Source organism: Austrofundulus limnaeus, unplaced genomic scaffold, assembly GCF_001266775.1.
Source record: "Austrofundulus limnaeus strain Quisiro unplaced genomic scaffold, Austrofundulus_limnaeus-1.0 Scaffold25, whole genome shotgun sequence".
In the NCBI taxonomy this organism is placed as follows: Eukaryota; Metazoa; Chordata; class Actinopteri; order Cyprinodontiformes; family Rivulidae; genus Austrofundulus; species Austrofundulus limnaeus.
The window spans coordinates 1,301,240-1,323,375 of NW_013952427.1; the positions used below are offsets into that span (position 1 = coordinate 1,301,240).

General features: G+C 39.7%; 1 protein-coding gene across 1 annotated transcript in view; it reads left to right on the plus strand.

Moving 5' to 3' along the window:
* LOC106514990 (talin-2) overlaps positions 1 to 19,867 on the plus strand; it is a gene marked incomplete in the record, with an annotated part of 96,655 nt that extends 76,788 nt beyond the window's left edge. Inside the window, 17 exon segments of the mRNA XM_014004547.1 lie at positions 349 to 492; positions 3,089 to 3,190; positions 4,388 to 4,507; positions 4,667 to 4,813; positions 5,017 to 5,183; positions 5,808 to 5,991; positions 6,147 to 6,272; positions 9,757 to 9,873; positions 10,052 to 10,237; positions 10,321 to 10,428; positions 10,590 to 10,695; positions 10,789 to 10,794; positions 11,125 to 11,249; positions 14,765 to 14,953; positions 15,028 to 15,210; positions 15,286 to 15,411; positions 16,816 to 19,867. Coding sequence (XP_013860001.1) covers positions 349 to 492; positions 3,089 to 3,190; positions 4,388 to 4,507; positions 4,667 to 4,813; positions 5,017 to 5,183; positions 5,808 to 5,991; positions 6,147 to 6,272; positions 9,757 to 9,873; positions 10,052 to 10,237; positions 10,321 to 10,428; positions 10,590 to 10,695; positions 10,789 to 10,794; positions 11,125 to 11,249; positions 14,765 to 14,953; positions 15,028 to 15,210; positions 15,286 to 15,411; positions 16,816 to 16,944 — 2,265 coding nt within the window.
* Between the last annotated feature and the right edge of the window lie 2,269 nt (positions 19,868 to 22,136).

The following is a 22,136-nucleotide window of genomic DNA, read 5'->3' on the forward strand; positions in this document are numbered from 1 at the left end:
ATATAAAAATGTTTGTCATAATCATGTCTTGTAATTATTTGACAGGAGTTTTACTTTTAAACTGTAAATGTTTTTAATTTAGTTATGTTAGTTATGATAGTTTAGTTAAGATGTAAATACAATAAAAATTAAACCAAGTTGTAGAATAATCATCATTTTGATCCATACTTTGGTAATGTCTGACTTGGCCTCGTGTCACTTCATGTTCAACAAATTGGGCCCCGAGGTCAAAAATTTTAAGAACCCTTGATCTTTTTCATGCGTTACGCACGTTGTTTAAACCGTCTCTCTCTGGTTAAGAATATGTATTAACTGGTGCCCCTCGTGCCATGTCTCCCCTCACAGGCATCCCACACCCATGATGCCATAGCAGAGGCTGCTCAGCTCATGAAGGAGGCCGTCGACGACATCATGGTGACGCTAAATGAGGCTGCGAGCGAGGTGGGAATGGTGGGAGGAATGGTGGAGTCTATCGCCGAGGCCATGGGCAAGGTGAGCTCAGCTAGTGGAGCTGGGTCTTAATGTTTGATAACCAGCTCTATGGGAATGTTAGATGACTTGTAAACAGCAGCATCATAGCCTTCGTTCTCAGGCTTTCATCACCTGCAGCGTTCCACAAGTGTACCGAGCTGGGGAAGAAGGCGTTCTCATACTCTGCTCCATCCAGCTGGATCAGGAGCTGTCCTGTCTCATTACCATCCACAAATTTAAACTTTTAATGAAAGATTTGGAGAAAACTTCCATTAACGCTTGTTCCTGTTTTTGAGCTTTTTACAATTTAGATACTTTAGAAGCCAGATATTGTAACAGGATATTGTGTTTGGATTTATTTTGATGTGCCTTTATTTTGTTGAAATTATGAGTTGTATTTCTTTTACTATTTTATTTTTGTAAAAAAAAAGGTCTCTCTCGCAAATGAGACAATTGTGTTTTAATGAGGCTAACATCTATATATAAAGGAAATGAAATAAAATTAGGTTAGGATGCACCAAACAGCTATTTAAACTCTGGTTTTTGAGTTGGAGGCAGCTGTGGACTCACATATGAGGTGTTCCCAAGACGAGCAGGATTTAAACAGTGCCTATTTAAGGTTCTGCTATAAGTTGGCCATCTTTGAAAACATCCAGAGGGAAATGTTTGCCACAGGCTCTCCTGCCTCTGCTGTGTCATGTTTCTCAGAATGTGTCCGTGTATTCGTGGTTAGTGTTAACAGTCTTCTCATTCTGAGTTCAAACCTGACAAACTGATTCTATCCAGAGATGAACTCTCTCTCTCTCCTCTCTCCTCTCTCTCTCTCTCTCTCTCTCTCTCTCTCTCTCTCTCTCTCTCTCTCTCTGTCTGTCGGTCTGTCTGTCTGTCTGTCTCTGTCTCTTTCATTACTCAAAGGAGACATATGCAAAATCCACTCTTTTTAGCCATTAAATACATTTTGTTGTGTACTTGCAGTCTCTAGCAGTGCAGAAAAGTTTAATTTAGTCTCTCTTGGTGCTGTGTAGATATCTTTATATTCTGTTTAGGTCATATTTTTCAATCCATTCAGTTTTTCTTTTAGTTTTTCTGAACTATTACATCAAATTATTTGTGATGGAACAGCCAAATAAGGCCTGGACTTATCAGCTACAATGTTGTCATTCTCCTCTGGCTCTGGGTCAGACTCTGGCTCCAACATGTAAGGCTGGATGGATAAGTCTTCCCTTGTTGACATATTTTAATTAATTTTTAAATAAAGTGTTTTCACACCGCTATATAGTCGTAAACTGCTCTATCAAAGTGGAATGAACTGGTATGGAAGTCGTAGGGGCAGGGTGTGTGAAGCGCCTTGTTTGGATTTGAAGAGACAGCCTCAAAATGAGTTGATCAGAGACACACCTCAGATGAGGGGTAAAAGGGGGGCTTGTGGAGTTTCAGTAAGGAGGAATTCAAACCAAAGCATTGCAGTTCCACTTTATACAGACGACTGAATGATTTAAATGCGAAAAAGGATTTTAAGTCATCATGTCTCCTTTTGACTAGTAGAGCAAGCATCTAAAAATAGGCTCTGATTAGTGAAAAAATGTTTTGTGGTCATCACTTTTGTTCAAACCAGAGTGTTGTGAAGAAAGAAAGTCTGGTAAATTGTTTAACAGTTAACAGTGAGCACAAAGGGAGGCCACAGCGTTGTTTCCTAATTAAAAGTTTCTTGTTTTGTCCTTTTTGACTCAAACTTCATCAAATGTCCTCCCTACCTTCTTTTTTTCTTCTTTCCTAATCTTTTAATTTAACAGCCAAACATTCAGCAAACTTTCAGAGAGACCACACTTTTTATCTCAAGTACAGGTAGAGAGCAGCATCAGCTAATTACTCCTGTCTTCACCTTCCTGAGCTGGAAGTATCACAAAGGTGACAAACTACCTCGATTGTGTGAGTTTTACCAGAGGGAGCAGCGGCTTGGCATCATTTCCCTGTGGCGCGTCATGAATAACTGATAAAACCGGATTGTTTTAGGGCACGTTTTACGCGTTCAGGTGTGTGTTTTATCTGCGTGTCATTCAGTGAAGCTGATTAAACGGTGGATAATCTTCTCAAATAATCAGTAGATCTAACGGGGCCCTCTCCTCTGAGGTTTGAGCAGAGGTGATTCGAAGCTTTCTCTCATGAACTCTCGAGTCGCTCGTTCAAGGCTGCAGATTGCGAGTGGTTATTTTACTCAGCGGGAGGAGTGAACATCATGTACTTGAGATACTATGATTTCATTTCATTCCCAGCGTGTTTTCCCCCTACATGTTGTCACTTTATTTTGCCTGCTTTTTGTATGACACTCACGTGAGTTATCAGTCTGTTTTAGCAAAAAAAATGATGGAAATTTGTTGGATTTTCAAGGTGGTGATCAAATGTTTTGTAGCCTTTTGTAAAGCTGAAATTACAGACAGTTTGTGAGTCATTTATAACTTGTGATTCTTGTTCAGTTTTCACATCGGCTGTTTTAGTTAAAAGCCTTCAACAAGGCAGAGTTTGTACAAATCAAGAGTAGATTTATTATCATGCAGCAGCTGACTTGTTGTTTTTTTATTTATTTTTTAATGTGCTGTGTTTGTATATCTCGTTTTAGCTGGATGAGGGTACGCCACCTGAGCCTGAGGGGTCCTTTGTGGATTACCAGACCAATATGGTGAAACACTCGAAAGCTATTGCTGTCACTGCTCAGGAAATGGTAAGATTTTGTGATAAAACTTAACATCTTTGGATTTTTAAAGGGGGTATTATGAAAAATCCTCTTTTTTTTAGCTTTGTAATATGTTATGTCATTCCCTCATCAAACACATCCCCAGAGTGTTGCTTTGACTCATTCATGCATGTTTGAGAAATCCTTCAATCTCCTGTGGTTTCCATGTGGAGCTGCCTAAACACTTGTTGGTACAAAGCACCACCTATTTACAGAAAGCTCCTCCCTGGAATTCAGTCCCAAGCTGAGTTCCGGCCCCACAGAGCACCCCTCCCTGTAAGCATTGTTATTGAAGACTTGCTGAAGTGGGAGTGTCAGAAATGGTAGGAGGTTCTGTAGATAGGCTATGATGTAATATCATTTATTTTTGATATATACAGCATTTTTAAAACAACTAAAAGTAACATAGTTACATGATTGTGGTTTAAAATCGATGTGTGTCTGGAAAATACATAATACCATTCCTTTAAAGGGCCAATATTATGTGTTTCTCAGGCATATATTTAAATACTATACCATAATAAAGTGTCTATGTCGAATTTAGCTGTTATTAAAATGCTGTTTTTATGTTTAAATAGAAAATAAACTTATCTTCTCATCACTTCCTCTTCTAAACGCCTTGAAATTGGCCTCTGTCTCTTTAAGAACCACCTTCCGCTTCTGTCTCGCCCATTTCGGGAGGGGCGGGTGCAGTTTACTTGGCATCTGAAAATACATTTCCTCGAAGGTATTTTTTAATCTGAAAAGAGCTTCACTGAGTGAGAAGTAAGGAGCTCAGCAGACAGTTTAAGTTTCACTTTCAGTTTCATGAGCGGCGTGTGTGTGTGTGTGTGTGTGGTGGGGGGGGGCTGCCATGAGGAAGCTGCAGGATTTCTCAAACATACATGAATGAGTCAAAGCAAGGCTTTGGACATGTTTTTATGAGAGTATAACATTATAACATGATATAAAACTCAAAAAAGTTAATTTTACATGATATTGCCCCTTTAATGTGACCGATTTGTGAATGTTACCAATTTAAAAAAAAAAAAGGTTAAACTTGATTTAAAAAAATATCTGAAATTATAACATGTGTAAGAAATGTTTCAGAAATAATATGGCTTGTAGATCTTTGCAAACACCAATGTCTGGATTGAACTGACCTCGTGGTTCAGTTTGATTTTGAATTGTGTGTTTATCCATCAGATGACCAAATCAGTGACGAGTCCAGATGAGCTGGGAGCCCTGGCCTCTCAAGTGACCGTGGACTATGGTCAGCTGGCGGTTCAGGGACATCTGGCTGCTCACACGGCCGAACCAGAAGAGGTGAACAGGACACTCGGAGACAGGAAGTCTGACTCGTGAAGCAGCTCGACACAAGTTCATTTATAACCTGCAGTTTTATGTCCCTTTTTGCTGTTAATTAAGATATTAAAGCCATAAACGTGAGCTTTGCTGTTCTGAATGACATATGTGTTTGTGCAGATTGGTTTCCAGATTAAGACCCGAGTGCAGGAGCTCGGCCACGGCTGCATCTTCCTGGTCCAAAAGGCTGGAGCTCTGCAGATCACCCCGTCTGACAGCTTCACCAAGAGGGAGCTCATTGATTGTGCACGTGCAGTCACAGAGAAGGTACTGTTAGAGATCAGTTTTTCTGTAACAGCATTGCTGTTTTCACTGTCTGTTAGTAACATTACTGAAACTAAATGAGGTATTAGACTTTAAATTTCTCAGCTTCGTTTTAAATCCCAGTAATAAAATCATTGTTTCCATCTGAAGCTTGTCTGCACATCTGTGTGATTTCTAGGTGTGCTGCTGTGTGTTTGCATCCCCAGGTGTCGTTGGTGCTTTCAGCCCTCCAGGCAGGCAACAAGGGCACGCAGGCCTGCATCACTGCTGCCAGCGCAGTGTCGGGGATCATCGCAGACCTGGACACCACCATCATGTTTGCCTCCGCAGGCACGCTCAATACAGAGAACGACGAGTCCTTCGCCGACCACAGGTCAGTTTGAGTCCGTATGTGTGAGTGATGCTACAAGGTGTAAAAAAGTGGAATCCACACTCCAGCTCCTGCTTATCTTTCATCCCACACTGACAGGGAGACGTATTGGCTGCTGAGTAGCGAGGAAGTCTCCGGGGATAATTACCCAGATTATTTAAAAGTTTCAGGTTGTGTTTGATGTCGTAGTGTTCATACTCAGGAAAAAGAACTCTTTGAAGCAACATTCTTTTTGTTAAAGAGTATTTTTTTTCATTGTTTGATTTGTATGTGAATGGATTAAACCTGTTCAAAGAGAGATTACTGCTTATACAAGACAAGACTTGTGACTTTACATGCCACTGTGGTGTATAACTGTTCAGGTAGTCTTCAATAAATCTCTTATTATTGAAAATTGAGGTGAGCAGAGGTGTAGATAATCAGTGTCATGGCAAAATGGAAGGCTATTTCTGCAGCTTTTTCTAAGGGATTTTTACAAAAAATGCAGGCTTTGACAAAAAATACTTTTAAAACAAAGAGAAGTATGTATCAATTTGTTTTAAATTTGACAATAATGCTTACATTTTAGAGTACAAGAGTAAAACGTCCAAGATCCAAGCTTTTGTTGCCTCTTTTTTTCGATGTCAGGGAAAACATCCTGAAGACGGCTAAAGCTCTGGTCGAGGACACAAAGATGTTGGTCTCCGGTGCAGCTTCTGGCCAGGACAAGTTAGCTCAGGCTGCCCAGTCTTCAGCCAAAACCATCACACATCTTACCGATGTTGTCAAACTGGGAGCTGCCAGCATTGGTTCCGATGATCCTGAGACGCAGGTTTGACTGTTTTTCTGTTTGTCTTTTATTCTCTGAATAAAAAATAGAGAGAGGAACGAGCTGTGAAAGGCTGTAACCTTTCAGTTCTTTTTTTCTCTCTCTTTCCTGAACTGCTCAGTGATAAGTTAGTCAGTGTCGACCCGTTCTTTCTTTAGGTGGTTCTGATAAATGCTGTCAAAGACGTGGCCAAGGCGCTGGCTGAGCTCATCAGTGCCACCAAGTGTGCTTCTGGCAAGGCAGCAGATGATCCATCTATGTACCAGCTGAAGAGCGCTGCCAAGGTGAGGGGATCGGTCTGTAGAGGATGAAGGTGGATCATTACTTTATTCAAACCAAAACCAAAAAATTTGCTTTTCTTCGATTAATGGAAAAAAAAATCTCTAGAAAATCCAGTTGTCTAACAAAAAAAAAAAAACCCACTAGAATTACCTTATCAAAGTTAACCACTCTCTGCCACATCCTGTTCGTATGCTGTCCAGACTTCCTCCTCTTCCTCAGATGGAGCAGTTAATCAATTTGAACAGCCCTCTTCCCGTCCTGAAACCTTGTTAACAAGAGTTCAAATGAACACTGTGTCTCAGCAATGGAAATAGCTTTGGTTTTGAGGATAACAGAGCCTGTTAGTTTTACTTAAGATGAAACATCTGAATCCTGTGCTCTGACATGCCAGCAGTGCTGGAGCCGCAGTTCATAATTCACGGCTGACACTTGGCTGCTTATTATCACTTTGAGCTGCGAAGAAGTCGACTCTCAGTCGGTACCGCCGTCAGGTGTGATGAAGCCTTACAGATGGTGGAAACAAATCCTGTTTTAGTTCCAGAGGTAGAAAATCTTTATTTAAAGGGATCCCCGATTAGTTGTAACATTAGACTTTATATGATAAACATATACTTTAACTGTAAAATAAAGACTGTAAAAATACTGTAGGATTTTCAGTTTTTATAATTTTTAAACTAAAAGTTTAAAAATATATTACACGGACGGGACCATTTTATTTACATGCAAAGCATTCTGGGTAAATGATGACATCAACTAGGTCCTCCTTGCGAYGSWGCTAGTYAACTATATCCACCCTGAAGGTTAATCTTGGACAATATCTGATGATCGACTCTTTTAAATGAAACCAGAGAGCGTTGACAGAGAGGAGAAGGTAGAAATGACTCAGCCTGTAACTGAAAATATGGATGGAGGACAACAGAGCTGCTTCATGGAAGAAGAACCTCAACTTAGCCTTTTAGCTTTAGCATTAGCCCCATCGCTATCACCATATATATGTATTAGCTCAGTGCTACACATTCTCCTCTTGTCACTGAGGTCCTCCATCCACATGACAGAGAGGGGAACACAAAAATGACTCAGCTGCAACTGAAAATATGGATGGAGGACCTCAGTTTAGCTTGTTTGTCACGCTAGCACCGAGCTAATACATAAGGCAATATAGTGTTGGCGCTAGCACAAAGGCTAGCAGGCTAAGCTGAGGTTCTTCTTCCATGAAGCAGCTCTGTTGTCCTCCATCCATATTTTCAGTTCCAGGCTGAGTCATTTCTACCTTCTCCTCTCTGTCAACGCTCTCTGGTTTCATTTAAAAGAGTCGATCATCAGATATTGTCCAAGATTAACCTTCAGGGTGGATATTGCTCACCAGCAGCCTCGCACCAATGACCTAGTTGATGTCATCATTTACCCAGAATGCTTTGCGTGTAAATAAAATGGCTCCGTCCGTGTTAAAACACATTTTAAAAAAATTACAAAACTAAACAGCCTACAGTATTTTTACAGTCTTAATTTTACAGTTAAAAATAAATGTTTATCAAATAAAGTTTAATGTTACAACTAATCAGGGATCCCTTTAAGATTTGGTGTTTAGAGGTACAGATGTCCCTCTGTTGTGTTGTGCCTCCTATTGTTCAATGTGTTGTATTACACACAGGGTTCGTGCAGGGTCTTAAAAAGTCTAAAATATGAAAATCTAAATTTTAGGCCAAAAAAAGTCTTAAAAATGCCCAGATTTTCATCCAAGGTCTTAAATTTAATTTTGTTAAGTCTTAATTTTTTTACTTTCGATCATTCCCGAGAAGCGTTGGCTGCATAAATGAACAAGAGTCAAGTGCTGTGATCAGAGCTTGATGTGATCTGTCTTCATGAAGTTCTACGCTTGCTACCAGTCTTTGTACACGTTAAACTACAAGTCCTGTGATAACTGCAGGCAACAAACGGCACAGTTTACTCCATGTTTTCAACCTCTTTCAACCCCCTGCATACGGTGGCGTAATCACCCGCCCAAAAAACAAAGAAGTTCAGTCATGTCCACTGCTTGTGGTTTAAATACTAGAAAGTGTGTTTTCAATGAGACATGGCTTGATATCAGTGATTGTTACACTCTGATGGAAGCGATCCACAGCAGTCAATATGAAGGCCTCATAGATATGACTGTTTCATTAAAATAATTTTGTGTTCTTGTATTAAAAATAAATATTTTTAATAGCTAAATTAATAGCAATAAAAGGTTTTTATGTTAAAATTTCTGGGACCATTTAAATGTTTTTATTATGGGTCGTTTTTCTTAAAGGGGACCTATTATGCAAAATTCAATTTTTAAAGGTTTTTTTACTCAACTTTGGGTATGTACTTATTAAAAAACAGTCCTAGGACCAAAAAAATGCACCCGGGGCATATTTACTGTAAGTAAATGTATTTTTAATGTATATTAACGACAAGTTTTATACTTCAGTCATTTTGTGATGTCACAAGCCGTACGACAACCCACCAGAACCTGCATTCGGCCCCTTACCTAGCAACCCCCGGATGAGGCTCCACCTCCTCAGTATAAAAAGCCGTCATGGTTGTTGTTGTGTAATGCGCAGCTCATTTCACAACAAGCCTCCAATAAGGCAATGGGTAGAGTGTTGGACCAGAGAGCGGGAGACCAGGGTTCGAGACCGTCATGGACACAGTTTAATTATTTATTTATTTTCGTTCGTTATGAACACATTTTCTCATGTACCTCTATTGTTTAGCTTATTAAAGCCTTGTTAAAGCCTATTTGTTCGAGTTTCTGAGGTATTTTGACCGCTGCTGCTCCCTGCTCTGGTAACAGCATGCAGAGTGAGTGCAGAGCAGAGGAGGGAGAAAAAAAAAAGAAGCTGGTACCACGACTCTGCCTCTGGGTCTCATATGGTTGTACAACGGAGCTTCTGCTATTATTAGCCATGCTAACGTAAACGCTGGCTTTGGAGGGTGGAGTTAATGTCAGCAGATTTTTGGAGGGCGTTACCAACAGAGCTCATTAACATAAACAGCTCTTCTGAACGGAAGTCAGAGCAGGCAGAACTAGAAAATGGGAAATTTTATTATCTGAGAATTATTTTGTGCATTAAATTGAATGAACATGGTCTGGATAGCCCACAGACATACCATAAAGATTTCTGGGACTCATAATTGGTCTCCTTTAAATGTCATTCCGGATGGTCTTAAAAAGTCTTTAAAATGTCTTAAATTTAACTTGCTGAAACTTGCATGAACTCTGTACACAATGTAATGTAGTGGGGAGTTTATTTGGCTCTTTATTCAAATTTTTAGATGAAAGTTTATTTGTTTGTGTGAGTTCATCTGTAGCTTACTGACTTGGCACATGCTTAGTTTCCTGGATGAGCCATAAAGCCAACAACCCTGGCTGCTTGTCTGCATAATATTATTTTATATTGCAATCTGGCTTTTTGTTAATGTCATAAAATATTGATGAGAGGGAAACTCTTTGTCTGCCAGGTGATGGTGACCAACGTGACGTCGCTGCTGAAGACCGTCAAGGCCGTGGAAGACGAGGCCACCCGGGGAACCAGAGCTCTGGAGGCCACCATTGAGTGCATTAAACAGGAAATGATGGTGAGGAGGAGCAAAGAGCCAAGCCAACGTTAATATACTGTCGTGTGGATTACATCTAACATTGTCCAAATTCAGATGAGCAGCATTTTATGTGAAATCACGAGTATTAGGTGGCTGATTGAGTAGAAACTTGTCAGTTTTGCTGCATCGTTTAGGCTGTGCTCTGTTTTCTCTTTAGATCTTTCAGTCTAGGGATGCTCCAAACAGAACCAACACACCTGAGGAGTTCATACGGATGACTAAGGGCATCACTCTAGCAACTGCTAAAGCAGTGGCTGCAGGAAACTCTGCCCGGCAAGAAGACATCATCCACACTGCCAACCTGAGCCGCAAAGCCATTTCTGACATGCTGACCACCTGCAAGGTTGCATGGTTTTCATGGCAAACTCTGGGTTCACATGGAGACCAGGGGCCCTGAATGTGTGTGTGTGTGTGTTTATCTTGCAGCAAGCAGCCTACCATCCAGAGGTCAGCGAGGAGGTGAAGAACAGAGCGCTGATGTTTGGAGCCGAGTGCACAACTGGATATATCGACCTGCTGGAACAAGTGCTGCTCGTAGGTTCAACACAAAACCAGGGAGGGTGTCTTGAAAGGAAAAAAATGAAAGAAATTATTTTAAAAACGATTTATTGTCTGGTGTTGTTGCTTTATTATGCTTTTCAGTGTTACAGAAGTTATTATACTTTGCGAGTAGTCAGTGAGTGTGTTGTGTTTAGGTGCTGCAGAAGCCCACCTCAGAGCAGAAACAGCAGCTGGCAGGTTGCTCCAAGCGTGTGGCGGGGGCCGTCACAGAGCTCATACAGAGTGCCGAGGCCATGAAAGGTAATGACTCCCTCACAGTTGTACACACACGTGTCAGACGGGCCTTTTTACAAACCTTTTTGTAACGTCCCTGTCCTCCTTCTCTTGCCACAGACGGAGGTAAGTTGGTATCGGTTTCTGTACTGTGACTTATTTCACCGGTTGTGGGCCGTTCCACCAGCTCTGCCTGCAGCACACCCATCGGTTGATTTAATCTAAAGAAATAAAACGACCCTCGGGCGTCTCGAGCATTCATCACGCTTTGTTTTGCATCGCATTTCAAAAGACACCACTCCCGTTTTCATTCGGTTTGCGGCCTCCATCAGCTGTGCATGAAACGGGGAGATTTGTGTCGTTGAGTTCTCAGTTTTTTGTGATCACGGCATGAGGCATGTTCTGTAAGGTTTCACTGCTGTTCTGTTTTCACGTTTCAATCCTAATGATCCTCAGGTTCAGAATGGGTGGACCCCGAGGATCCGACGGTGATAGCGGAGACGGAGCTGCTCGGGGCGGCGGCGTCCATCGAAGCAGCAGCCAAGAAGCTGGAGCAGCTAAAACCCAGAGCGAAGCCGAAGGTAGGCAGCTGAGGGATGGAGGGAGGAGTTATTTATTTTATTTTTTCTAAATGCCACAGAGCAGAAGTGAGAAGATCGTTTTTTATAGACAGTTTTGAGTTTTTTATCTCAAAGGCGTTGATTTATTGTCAGCTGTTTAAAATTGCATTCATTCAGTTTTTTCTAATAAAGACAAATACAAATGCGTCAACTTTTTAAATCTTTTAAATGTTCTATTTTAGGTGTAAATAGTGTTTTATGTGAAATCTTTCAAATTTAACTCAAATATAAATGCATTAGTGTTCAGTGTTTTCCATTGGAAGCACATTAGAATCAAAGAATACAAGAATTTACAGCAAACCTGCTAATTATTAGTTTTATGGAGCCCAGCTGCCGTTTGGGAGGAAAAAGCTATTGTTATTAGATGCCCTGTTAGAGTTTTTCTGTTTAGAAAGAGGTTGCCCAGTAATCCTGGTGTGTGAGTGCTGCAGGTGTTGTGTGTTTAGCCATGTTTTCAGTGCAGAGCTGAGTGGACTCATCAGGATTTTAGAGATGGTCCACAAGTAGTAACATCTTTCTACAATATTCAGTCATCCCAATCGTTTTATAGAGAGACAGCAAAATAGATATTTATGTCTCCTTGTAATCTCATTGACAGTTCAATCAAAAAGGCTTTCGTATGACTTTGAATCATTTTTGTACTTTGTTTACTTTGCACAAGTTTCCTTTAGCGCGGCGTATGACTTGTTTGGAGTAAAACTAAGCGGAATGGCATTATCTCCTTTGTTGTTGATGGGAAAATATCATTGATCCTGGGAGAAAGAACTTCACTGAAACCAGACAGTGATTTATTGCTGGTTCTGAAACAGAACGATGTTTGTTAGTAAATTTGTGTGCACAGTTTGCTAAAGTGAGGGAATCGATTTGCCTGACCTTTATTTTTACTTTGACACCAGTTAACTGCTGAGATCTGGGATTTTCTTTATCTCCAGTGTTTTGTCTTTATCCTGTTGAAGTTATCATTCACTTTAGAGGATATAATAGTATTTATGGTGCACTGGTTTAGAAAAACACATTTGTTCTGTGTATATTTTACCAGAATGTTTCATTTCAGATTATCATCATCTTTGTAGTTGTAAAAAGACTGCATCAAAATATCTTCTTTGTAGAAAGTTAAAACATTTCAGCTCTCTGTGCTTCTCTGTCCATTTGATAAATCCAGTTAAGTTTGAGAGTTCACATTGAGATTTGTGCACAAATGAATCAAAAAGGAATTTCACATTAAAAAAGCATTTTTCCTGTTTTTGTCAGATTTATGGAAGGAACCTTTATAGCTTCTTTTTTTCTGTATCGTCCGCTTTAATGTTTCAGCTTAAACACTTTGTTTATTTGTACTTCCTTTCACAGTCCAAAGTCCCTGTCACACTATAACATTTTACACAACTTATGCCGACTTATGAAAATTTTGTTATGATTATTTTACTCTTATCAGCTGTATATTTGATCTAATTGTTAGCATTACAGAATGTATCTGTTCAAAAGAGGCTTCCAATAGATTTTTTTTTAAATTCCATCTTCATCTTAGACATCTTTAGTGTTGGACAAACATTTCATAAGTTGGCAGAAGTTGTCTAACATGTTATAGTGTGGCAGGGCCCTAACAAAGACAAAGACTCTAAACTTGACATAAATCCAACATCTTTAACTCATCGTCTTCATTTACATCCCTCTCCTCCAAACATCATTTACCATCTCCTCCTCCTCCTCCTCCTTGCTCGCTTACACCTCCAATCTTTTCATGTGTCAGTCTGTCCCAGTCAACCATTTGATGTCTAGCTCCCAGTTAGCCCACCCCACCCCCCCTTCTTCTCCTCCCTGCCTGCCCCCACCACCGGAGGCCTTCTCTGCTGGGCTCTGTCTGATATGTTTGATATATTAGGTTGTTATTCAGTCCCAACTATATATCAAACATATTCCTACAGTGTCCCGCTCTGTCTACAGACTTGTGGTGTGAATGTGTATCTGTGTTTGTGGATGTGTGCGCGTGTGCTTGTGTGCGTGCGCGAGTGTGTATGTGATGTCTTATGTACAGAGTGTTGGCCCCTCTTAAGTTTTGTGTAGCTCCTCATCAGTTGTTGCACTTTAAGATGTTGGTTCAGGTGTTTGGGAGTTTTTGGACGTCACCTGTTTATAGTCATCAATCTCATCTGTTATGGGGAAATTATACTTCGTTCCATTGCAACTAAAGTTCCATAGAAATGTTTGAAACCAGAATTTGATGGAGTTGGGTTACAGCAAATCCAGTTAAATTGTATATGAATGACTTGTCCATCAGATCACAATGTGTCTTCAGATATTCAAGGTTGTTCCTCAAGGTTCTATCCTAGGCCCCCTTTTTTATATAATCTATATTAACAGTTTAGATAATGTGACCACATGCTAATTAATTGTGCAGCTAACTCAGTATAAAGTTATTTAGAAAAACTACAAACTGCTTTTAATGTGGTTCAGTCCAAAGTTTTGAATTTTAATCAGTGCTGTTTTCTAATACTAAACCCAAGTTTAAACCACAGTTGTTGTCACCCATTATCACATTTCAAGGCTCTCAGATTGAACTAGTATCTCAGTATAAATACTTATGTTTTGACCTTTGTTGCCCACATTCAACAACTTGTAAAAAGTTGGAGATAAAATTGGGTTGTTTTTTTTAGAATTAGATCTTGTCTGTCTAAAGTTTGAGGCTAGAAAATGTCTGGTTGCTGCCACATTTTTGGCCATCTTAGACTAGGTACAGTAGATGTGATTTATATGCATCTCACTGGTTGCATTTGTTGGACTCTGTAAATCATGGAGCCTTGTGTGTTATCTCTTGTCTTAGAGCCCTTACACACCACTGTCGTCTGTATACCAGCGTTGAATGGACTGCCTTGTACACCCACAGATTTGTTCATAATGTAGTTTACAAAGCAATCTTGGCCTTTACCTCCAGTCCTATACTGTTAAAAAAACATCAAGAGGTAATTTTCTGCTCTCAGATGAGTTCATTTAATTAACTGGAACAAAAGTTTGCACCGATTACGACAAAAGATCCTGCCACCTTGCTGGTCCCTCAGACTGGAATCTACTGCAGAAAGACTTGAAGTTGAAGGAGTTGATCTCATTTAATGTTTTAGGGCCATTCTTAAACAGTTTGTACATGAGACATTTGATTGTAAATGTCTTGACTGATTTTGTACTCTGTTTTAGTAATTTTACCTTTTTAATGGGTGTTTCTTGTTTTGTTTATTTATCATGATCTATTTAATTGTATTTTAATATCTGGTTTTGGATTTTGCAATGACTGTGTGCTGCTGCCATTCTTGACCAGGTCTCCTAAAAAATGAGATAAACCTGGTTAAATAAAGTTTTAAATAAACATTGTAGTTTTACTTGACGAGTCAGATTTATAACTTACGAGTAACAACTTGTAATTATCTTTTTGTTAATTAATATAATATTTATTTTTATCATATGACTGACAGTCTTCTTTTCCTCAGCAAGCAGACGAGACGCTGAACTTTGAAGAGCAGATCCTGGAGGCTGCCAAGTCCATCGCTGCCGCCACCAGTGCTTTAGTCAAATCAGCTTCAGCGGCTCAGAGAGAGCTGGTGGCTCAGGGGAAAGTGGGTTCCATCCCTGCCAATGCAGTGGATGATGGACAGTGGTCTCAGGGGCTCATCTCTGCTGTAAGTATCAGGCTGAGTGTGATCCAGGTTACAGCTGTAAGTTTTATTTCCTAATATTGTGAACGATCGCACAGGCACGTATGGTAGCTGCAGCGACCAGCAACCTGTGCGAAGCAGCTAACGCCTCTGTTCAAGGCCACGCCAGTGAGGAGAAGCTCATCTCCTCAGCCAAACAGGTGGCGGCCTCCACCGCTCAGCTGCTGGTGGCCTGTAAGGTGAAGGCAGACCAGGACTCCGGGGCCATGAGGAGGCTGCAGGCATGAACAGCAGATACTTGTAGCTTTTTAGGATTTGTAATTCGGCTCGTCTCAGCTGGGCTCTTTGTTCTGCAGATTGCCGGGAATGCAGTAAAGAAGGCGTCCGATAATTTGGTGCGGGCAGCCCAGAAAGCAGCTTTTGACAAAGCAGATGAAGACAACGTGGTGGTCAAGACGAAGTTTGTAGGTGGAATCGCACAGGTAATGACTGAAAAGCTTTATTGTTTAATTGAACTGACTACAGCTAGGGGTCTCATAACCTCAGTAGCATGACAGCTCCATAAACAGGCATTTAACTAGAGGAGCGCCTTCTGTTTTCAGATGCAACGCCTCAGGGCATCGTTCTGAACCTTGGGCTCGCCAAAAGTTTATTTATTTATTTATTTTACGCGATGCAAATTTTGTAAACTTCGTAAGCAGCATGCAGGTGACAGCAATTATTCTACGAAGCCAGAGGAAGACACATACTGAATAAATTGTGCTGGCTTGGATAAAGGTGGGTAGTGATGTTATGACTTCAGTAGGTGTTGAGTGTGTTTTTTCCACGGAGCTCGCGAGGGGACATGTGGGGGGGATTTTTTTCTTTTGCGTTACCTCGCAATACTATTGCATTACCTCACAATGCTATTGCATTACCTCACAATGCTATTGCATTACCTCACAATGCTATTGCATTACCTCACAATACTATTGCATTACCTCACAATGCTATTGCATTACCTCGCAATGCTATTGCGTTACCTCACAATGCTATTACGTTACCTCACAATACTATTGCATTACCTCGCAATACTATTGCGTTACCTCGCAATGCTATTGCGTTACCTCGCAATGCTATTGCGTTACCTCGCAATGCTATTGCGTTACCTCGCAATGCTATTACGTTACCTCACAATACTATTGCATTACCTCGCAATGCTATTACGTTACCTCGCAATGCTATTACGTTACCTCACAATACTATTGCATTACCTCGCAATGCTATTGCGTTACCTCGCAATACTACCTCGCAATGCTATTGCAATACCTCACAATGCTATTGCATTACCTCACAATGCTATTGCATTACCTCACAATACCATTGCGTTACCTCGCAATGGTATTGCGTTACCTCACAATACTATTGCGTTACCTCGCAATGCTTTTGCGTTACCTCGCAATGCTTTTGTGTTACCTCGCAAACGTTTGTGTTACCTCGCAAAATTGTTTTGCTTTCCCATGCAAAAGTTTGTATATGAACTGAATTAAATCAGACTTTTGTTTTGAAATATCCAGTTACCAAAACAGGATGTGTTGCCACAAGTTTGTGAAATTGACATTGATGTTGTGTGGCTGTACTGTGTTGAAATATCGGCATATGACGTACTTCCATGCTTGGCTGTGTAATAAATTCATTCTGAAGCTGAATTAAAGTAGTAGGCTAACTCGCTAATGGTGAACATGTGAATCTGTTAATAGACCGGCAGGCACAACAGTGACAAACGTCTTTTGCGTGGGAACGCAAAAGCAAAAAAAAATATCCCATGTCCTCTCGCGGGCTCCGTAGTTTTCTGCTGTTCTGTCCTGTCCTGTCCTGTCCTAAAATGTTTTGTTTTCTCTGCTCAGATTATCGCAGCGCAGGAAGAGATGCTGAGAAAGGAGAGGGAGCTGGAAGAAGCCAGGAAGAAGCTGGCTCAGATCAGGCAGCAGCAGTACAAGTTCCTGCCCAGTGAGCTACGAGAGGACACCAACTAATCACTGCTGCAAACTCTCAACACTAATGTGAAGAGCACACCTGTGCTAACATGAAATCTGTGTCCCGTCGGCACACCTGGACAGGTATTTGGTCTACAAGGACGTCTGTCTTCATCCTACAGATAGATCTGCAATTCAGACACTAGCGACTTCAAAGTACTACTGTGTGAAACTGACTACTTCCTGAAAAATAGCATAATGATTGTGGTGAACTGACTCTATCCTAATGTAAAGCAGATAAGGCAGAATGTGACAGATGTAGGACAAACAGCACAGCTCACATATGCTCTCGTTTGCCCATAAGCTACTCTTTTAAGTTTGCAGCTCTAATGTAAAAAACAAAAAACTATCAAATGAAGAACTGATTGTACTGATGTTTGTGTTGCATTGCCATATAACTGCAGCGTTAATCCTTAAGCAAAAACCTTTCAGCTCGGTACTCCGATAGTGTGAATGTCGGACTTTTATGCTCCAGTTTGCACCTTAATGTCTGTGAATCTTTTAAACCAACAGTGGCATGTCTTCACTTGATTTCAGAGCTCATTAACTCTAATGTGAAGGAAGGATTTAGTATACTGTTGTTTCTTGGATGGTAGTGTGGTTGTTTCCAATAATGGACTGTTGGTTCAATAATGTCTCTGTTTGGGAAAGTTTTACTGTAATTCATACAAATATCTTTACTTTGTCTTCACATGTTCATGCTGACATTTCTCTGCTCTTTAGGCAAAGCATATTAAGGTTAAACAAATGAAACTTGTCTGTTAGAGCCTTTATGTATAAGTTTTGATTTTTTCACCAGAAATGTTCCCATAATATGGTTACTTATAATAACTGAGGGTCTTAGCAGAGCAGGGTCTCTTTATATCTATCAAGTTTCAGAACAGAAACCAAACCCAAACCTTCAAACACTTCTTTATTTTTAATCATACAGATATGGAAACACAGCATGAAGAACAGTTTAATCATGATGCAATAACATGGTTGGTGCTTTAGGGGGCAGCATTGGTTTCCATTTACATCATGCAAAATTAAACACAGAGTTGAAGGAGGGATTGCATTTGAATATAGACTGAGCATGGGGATTAGCTCCTTCCTCATGTAAATTCACAGTAAATGAAAAGATGAGCTTTGACTTGAAACTGAGCTCATCACAATGTAGAGCCACTTCTGTGCGCTTTGTAGATTTACCTCATTCTGTACGCTCATACCTGTACCTCCCACTATTAGCAACTTGTCAAGTTCTAGCAATATTGTCACTGCCAGGGATTGCTTTTCTTGTTTGTTTTAATTAAATTTCAGGAAACTTTAGAAATCTAAAAAATAATAATAATAAAATAAATAACTTGGCAATAAACTAAATCGATTAAACTTCTGAGGGAAATTGTAGAAATTGTAATTGAAGTGACTGCAAAGATAATCGTTAACATCAGGGGTGCTCTGCAACTTTATGAATATGCTCTTTACTGCAATAGAAGAACTGTTTTGTTTACCAAGTTTGATTGTAATAAGTGTGTTTTTTTCCCTCTTGTTTCATAATATGAGTTGTGTTTTACTTTTAAACAACAGTGTATATTATAAGATTAGGTCCTGCTGTGGAAAATGCATGGCTTTGTGCTTCAGGTCAGAGTGATTCAAACCTCCACGTAGTCACACTATACCACACACTATACCACAGCTTATGTCTTAAAGGGATGATTCAGATCTTTAAAAGGGGGTTTAATGGAAAGGTTATAAGTGGTTAACATCTTACCTGTTGTAGATTTCTTTATGAACAACTTAAGTTTGGAGAAATTATTTTGCTTCGCCAAATTAACAAGCTAACATCTAGTCTGAGGGAAGCAGCTAGCTGCTGCTGTGCTAATTGCTCTTGCAATTAACCACAGTATAAATAATTGTTCAATGTGAAACTTTTGGTAGTGTAAAGATTTCTAAAATGTTGTTTACAATGAATCGTGATTTTTAAGTTGTTTTAAAATGGTGGAGGAAAAAATCCACGTTGGTTTTGACCACTCAGACTAGCCATTAGCTCATCAATAGAATCAGAATTAAACACTATTTCTCCAAGCTGAGGTTGTTCAAAGAGTTATCTGAAACAGGTAAGACGTTAGCTGTTTAAAACATTTTCACCTGTAAAGATGTGAACTGTTGGTTTAAGACGGATAGTTGTGTTTGGGTTCAAACTGGTTTTGATCGTTTGTGTAAGTGAGTGTGTGTGAGTAAGCATTGAAATGATGGGAAGCGTCCACTGCTCATCAGTTAAGTCTGTAGTGTTATTATTAGTGCCTTAGTCCTTTACCCATCCAGTGTTTGCTGCTTGACTGACAGCTTCATGATCAGTAGAAGATGAGTTTGGAAACATAGGTTCATGATCTGTGGGTTTTTTTTTCTACACTCACTAACTCACTGCTCCTCTTAAGTGCTGAGTCAGCTGCTCCTCCTATCTCTCTCCTCTCTGCCTCATGTGAAGCCTTTTCGGAGGATGACAAAGTGACTGTCTGCCAGCCGTAAAAACGCGCTTCGGTTTCAAACCTGTGCGTGCATCACCTACACGAGCACATTTGTTTTGTACTGAATCTTGTGAGCATGTACCACAGCGCTTCTTCAACAGCACAGAATGAAGTTTGTTTACTGCTTTATTGTGTGTTCTGATGTCTGACATTTTTATGGATAAGCTCTTTGTTTTAGTGCTTTAAAGGTTCTCTTGAAAGCTAAATGTGACAGGAATATTTGGATAATATCCGTCACCGTTTCGACGCTGTGGAGTAATAACAAGTGTTCTGTATGTTCCCGCTTCAAAGAAATGAAATTAGGAAGTTGCTTCACTAAAGATGAATGAGAACTTAAAATAATGAAGATATTTATCTGGGCTCAATTAAAGTATTTTTTGTATTCACTAAAAATAAAGCATTTCGTTGTAATGAAACCGTTTCATGTGGTTTGTTTTGTGGCAGACAACTTTTCTGTTTTGCTCTCATGTAAAGTTGTAATCCTAATTATGACTGTAATTTAGATAAGTCATATCAATTTAAATGTTAATTATTCACAATAAAAATTCATAACAATTAATAATTAGTCATAATTTAGGTTCTCTGGGCAGTTTTCTTACTGTTTGTTTGTTTTTTAGTAATTTTTGGTCAACTGTAGCCAGTGGCGGATCTAGGATTTTTCTGAGTAAGGGGCCATCAAGGGGCCACAATATTCACAGAGGTGCCAAGTCTTTGTGCAACATCCTTTCACACAAATTCCCAGTGTGTACATTTTACACTTCAAACACTTGTAATGTAATGTAATTTTTTTCAAAAATGTACCACTTTACAATAAGGCTCCTCTTGTAGATGGCTTCTAAATAGTTTATAGATAGGTTATTAATCAATCTGTAAACACTTTAAAAATAATAATAAGTGTTTATTATGCAATAATTAAGGACGAGAAAGAGACAAAATTGTCCAGTTTCATTTATTAATGATTTATGAAGTGTAAACTTTACAAATGAATTAATAACCTATCTATAAACTCTTTATAAGCCATCTATAAGGGGAGCCTTAATGTAAAGTGGTACCAAAAAGCTTGCACAGTAAATTATCACCAGTTTTTCATTCATTTTACTGTACATAGATAAAATATTTTCAAACACACATGTGAGAAAATCCAGCCATCATTTCTCAGTTGAAAGACTTTTTTGCAGGATTGTTCACATTTTAAGAAGAGAAGAATTCTGTAAGCTTGATTCATTCTGGACTTTACTATTTGACTCATTACCACAACTGGTGTTTGAACAAGGAACTGCATCCACCATCATCACCCCCAGGTAAAGGACAGAGGAGTGACAGGACAGGGGCACTTCAGGGGGCCAATCAGATTTCAGCTGGGGCCAATGTCACTGTGGCCCCTGACTAACAGCTGCACTGATGAACATGAAGTCTGGCAGGAATGTACGGTAAACCCCCTATTTGAGGAGGGGGCTCCATCTAAACATGGGGTGTCTGGACATACAAAAATGCTTAACGGTTTCAGATGTTTTTGTTGTTTAGCTCTGATGAAGGGCAGCACGATGGCTCAGTGGTTAGCACCGATGCCTCACAGCAAGAAGGTCCCCGGTTCGGACCTGAGGTCTTTCTGTGCAGAGTTTGCATGTTCTCCTCGTGCTTGCGTGGGTTTTCTCCAGGTACTCCAGTTTCCCCCACCCTCAAAACCATGTACATGTCGGTTTCCTTCAGGCCCAGGCCGCCCTTGAAAAAGAGATCTGCGATATAAATGGGATTTGCCTGGTAAAATAATGGTTAATAAGTAAATGAAGTGCTATCCATCAGGTCAATGAGCTTCCTCTAGTTTTCTAGCTGTTCAATTTGTATTTTTCCTTTAATAAATAAATAAATAAAACCCTACGAGAAACACAATCCAGTATTTTATGCATCCTGACTAAAAGATTTTAAAAAGTGCATTTGAAATATTTTAGTTATGTCCAATATCCAACAGCACCGGTTGTACTAGTGATTCATAGGTTTCATGTTTATTTTGACCATTTAATTAAGAAAAGTTAACATTAAACTTTTGCCTCAATTTTCAATCCTGAATGCAACAAACAGCTTGGGTTCACCTAAACGTACAAAAGTTCAACATCCAAAGACTTTAGAAGAATTTATTCTTTTCATCTTGGAGTAAAATTAATTTCTTTTGTTTTTATTATAATAAGTATTATTAAATGTAAGCAATCCCACTCATGGTGTGTGTTACGGCCATGTTTGATCATTTCTGACTGAACACAGAACCAATGGAAGTTTTCAGGCCAAAAACAAGACTTGTCAATTCTGTCCCCTTTAGAGTCAGGAGAACAGGACTGCATTTCTGAGTCAGCACAAAACCAGAAGCTATACTGAGTCCAGGCAAAGAAATGAGAACTGTGCTAAATTTGTCCGGTACTAAAATTTAAGGAGCCAATGTCTTCAGCTGCTCCTGGGACGGCCTTCACACCTGCCCCTTTTTTTTCCCCTGATATTCTCTCAGGCTTTTCCCGACCACATGCTTGTTCAAGTGAATAATATTTTAATCCAACACAAATTTTAATGTTTGTAATGAGCAGGGGCATCACTAGATTTTAAGGACAATGGGGGCTTAGCCCCCAGGAGATGCACATAATTTCTGTATATTTTGTACTTGTATTGTGTGGATGTAAATATTAAATGTTTATTCAT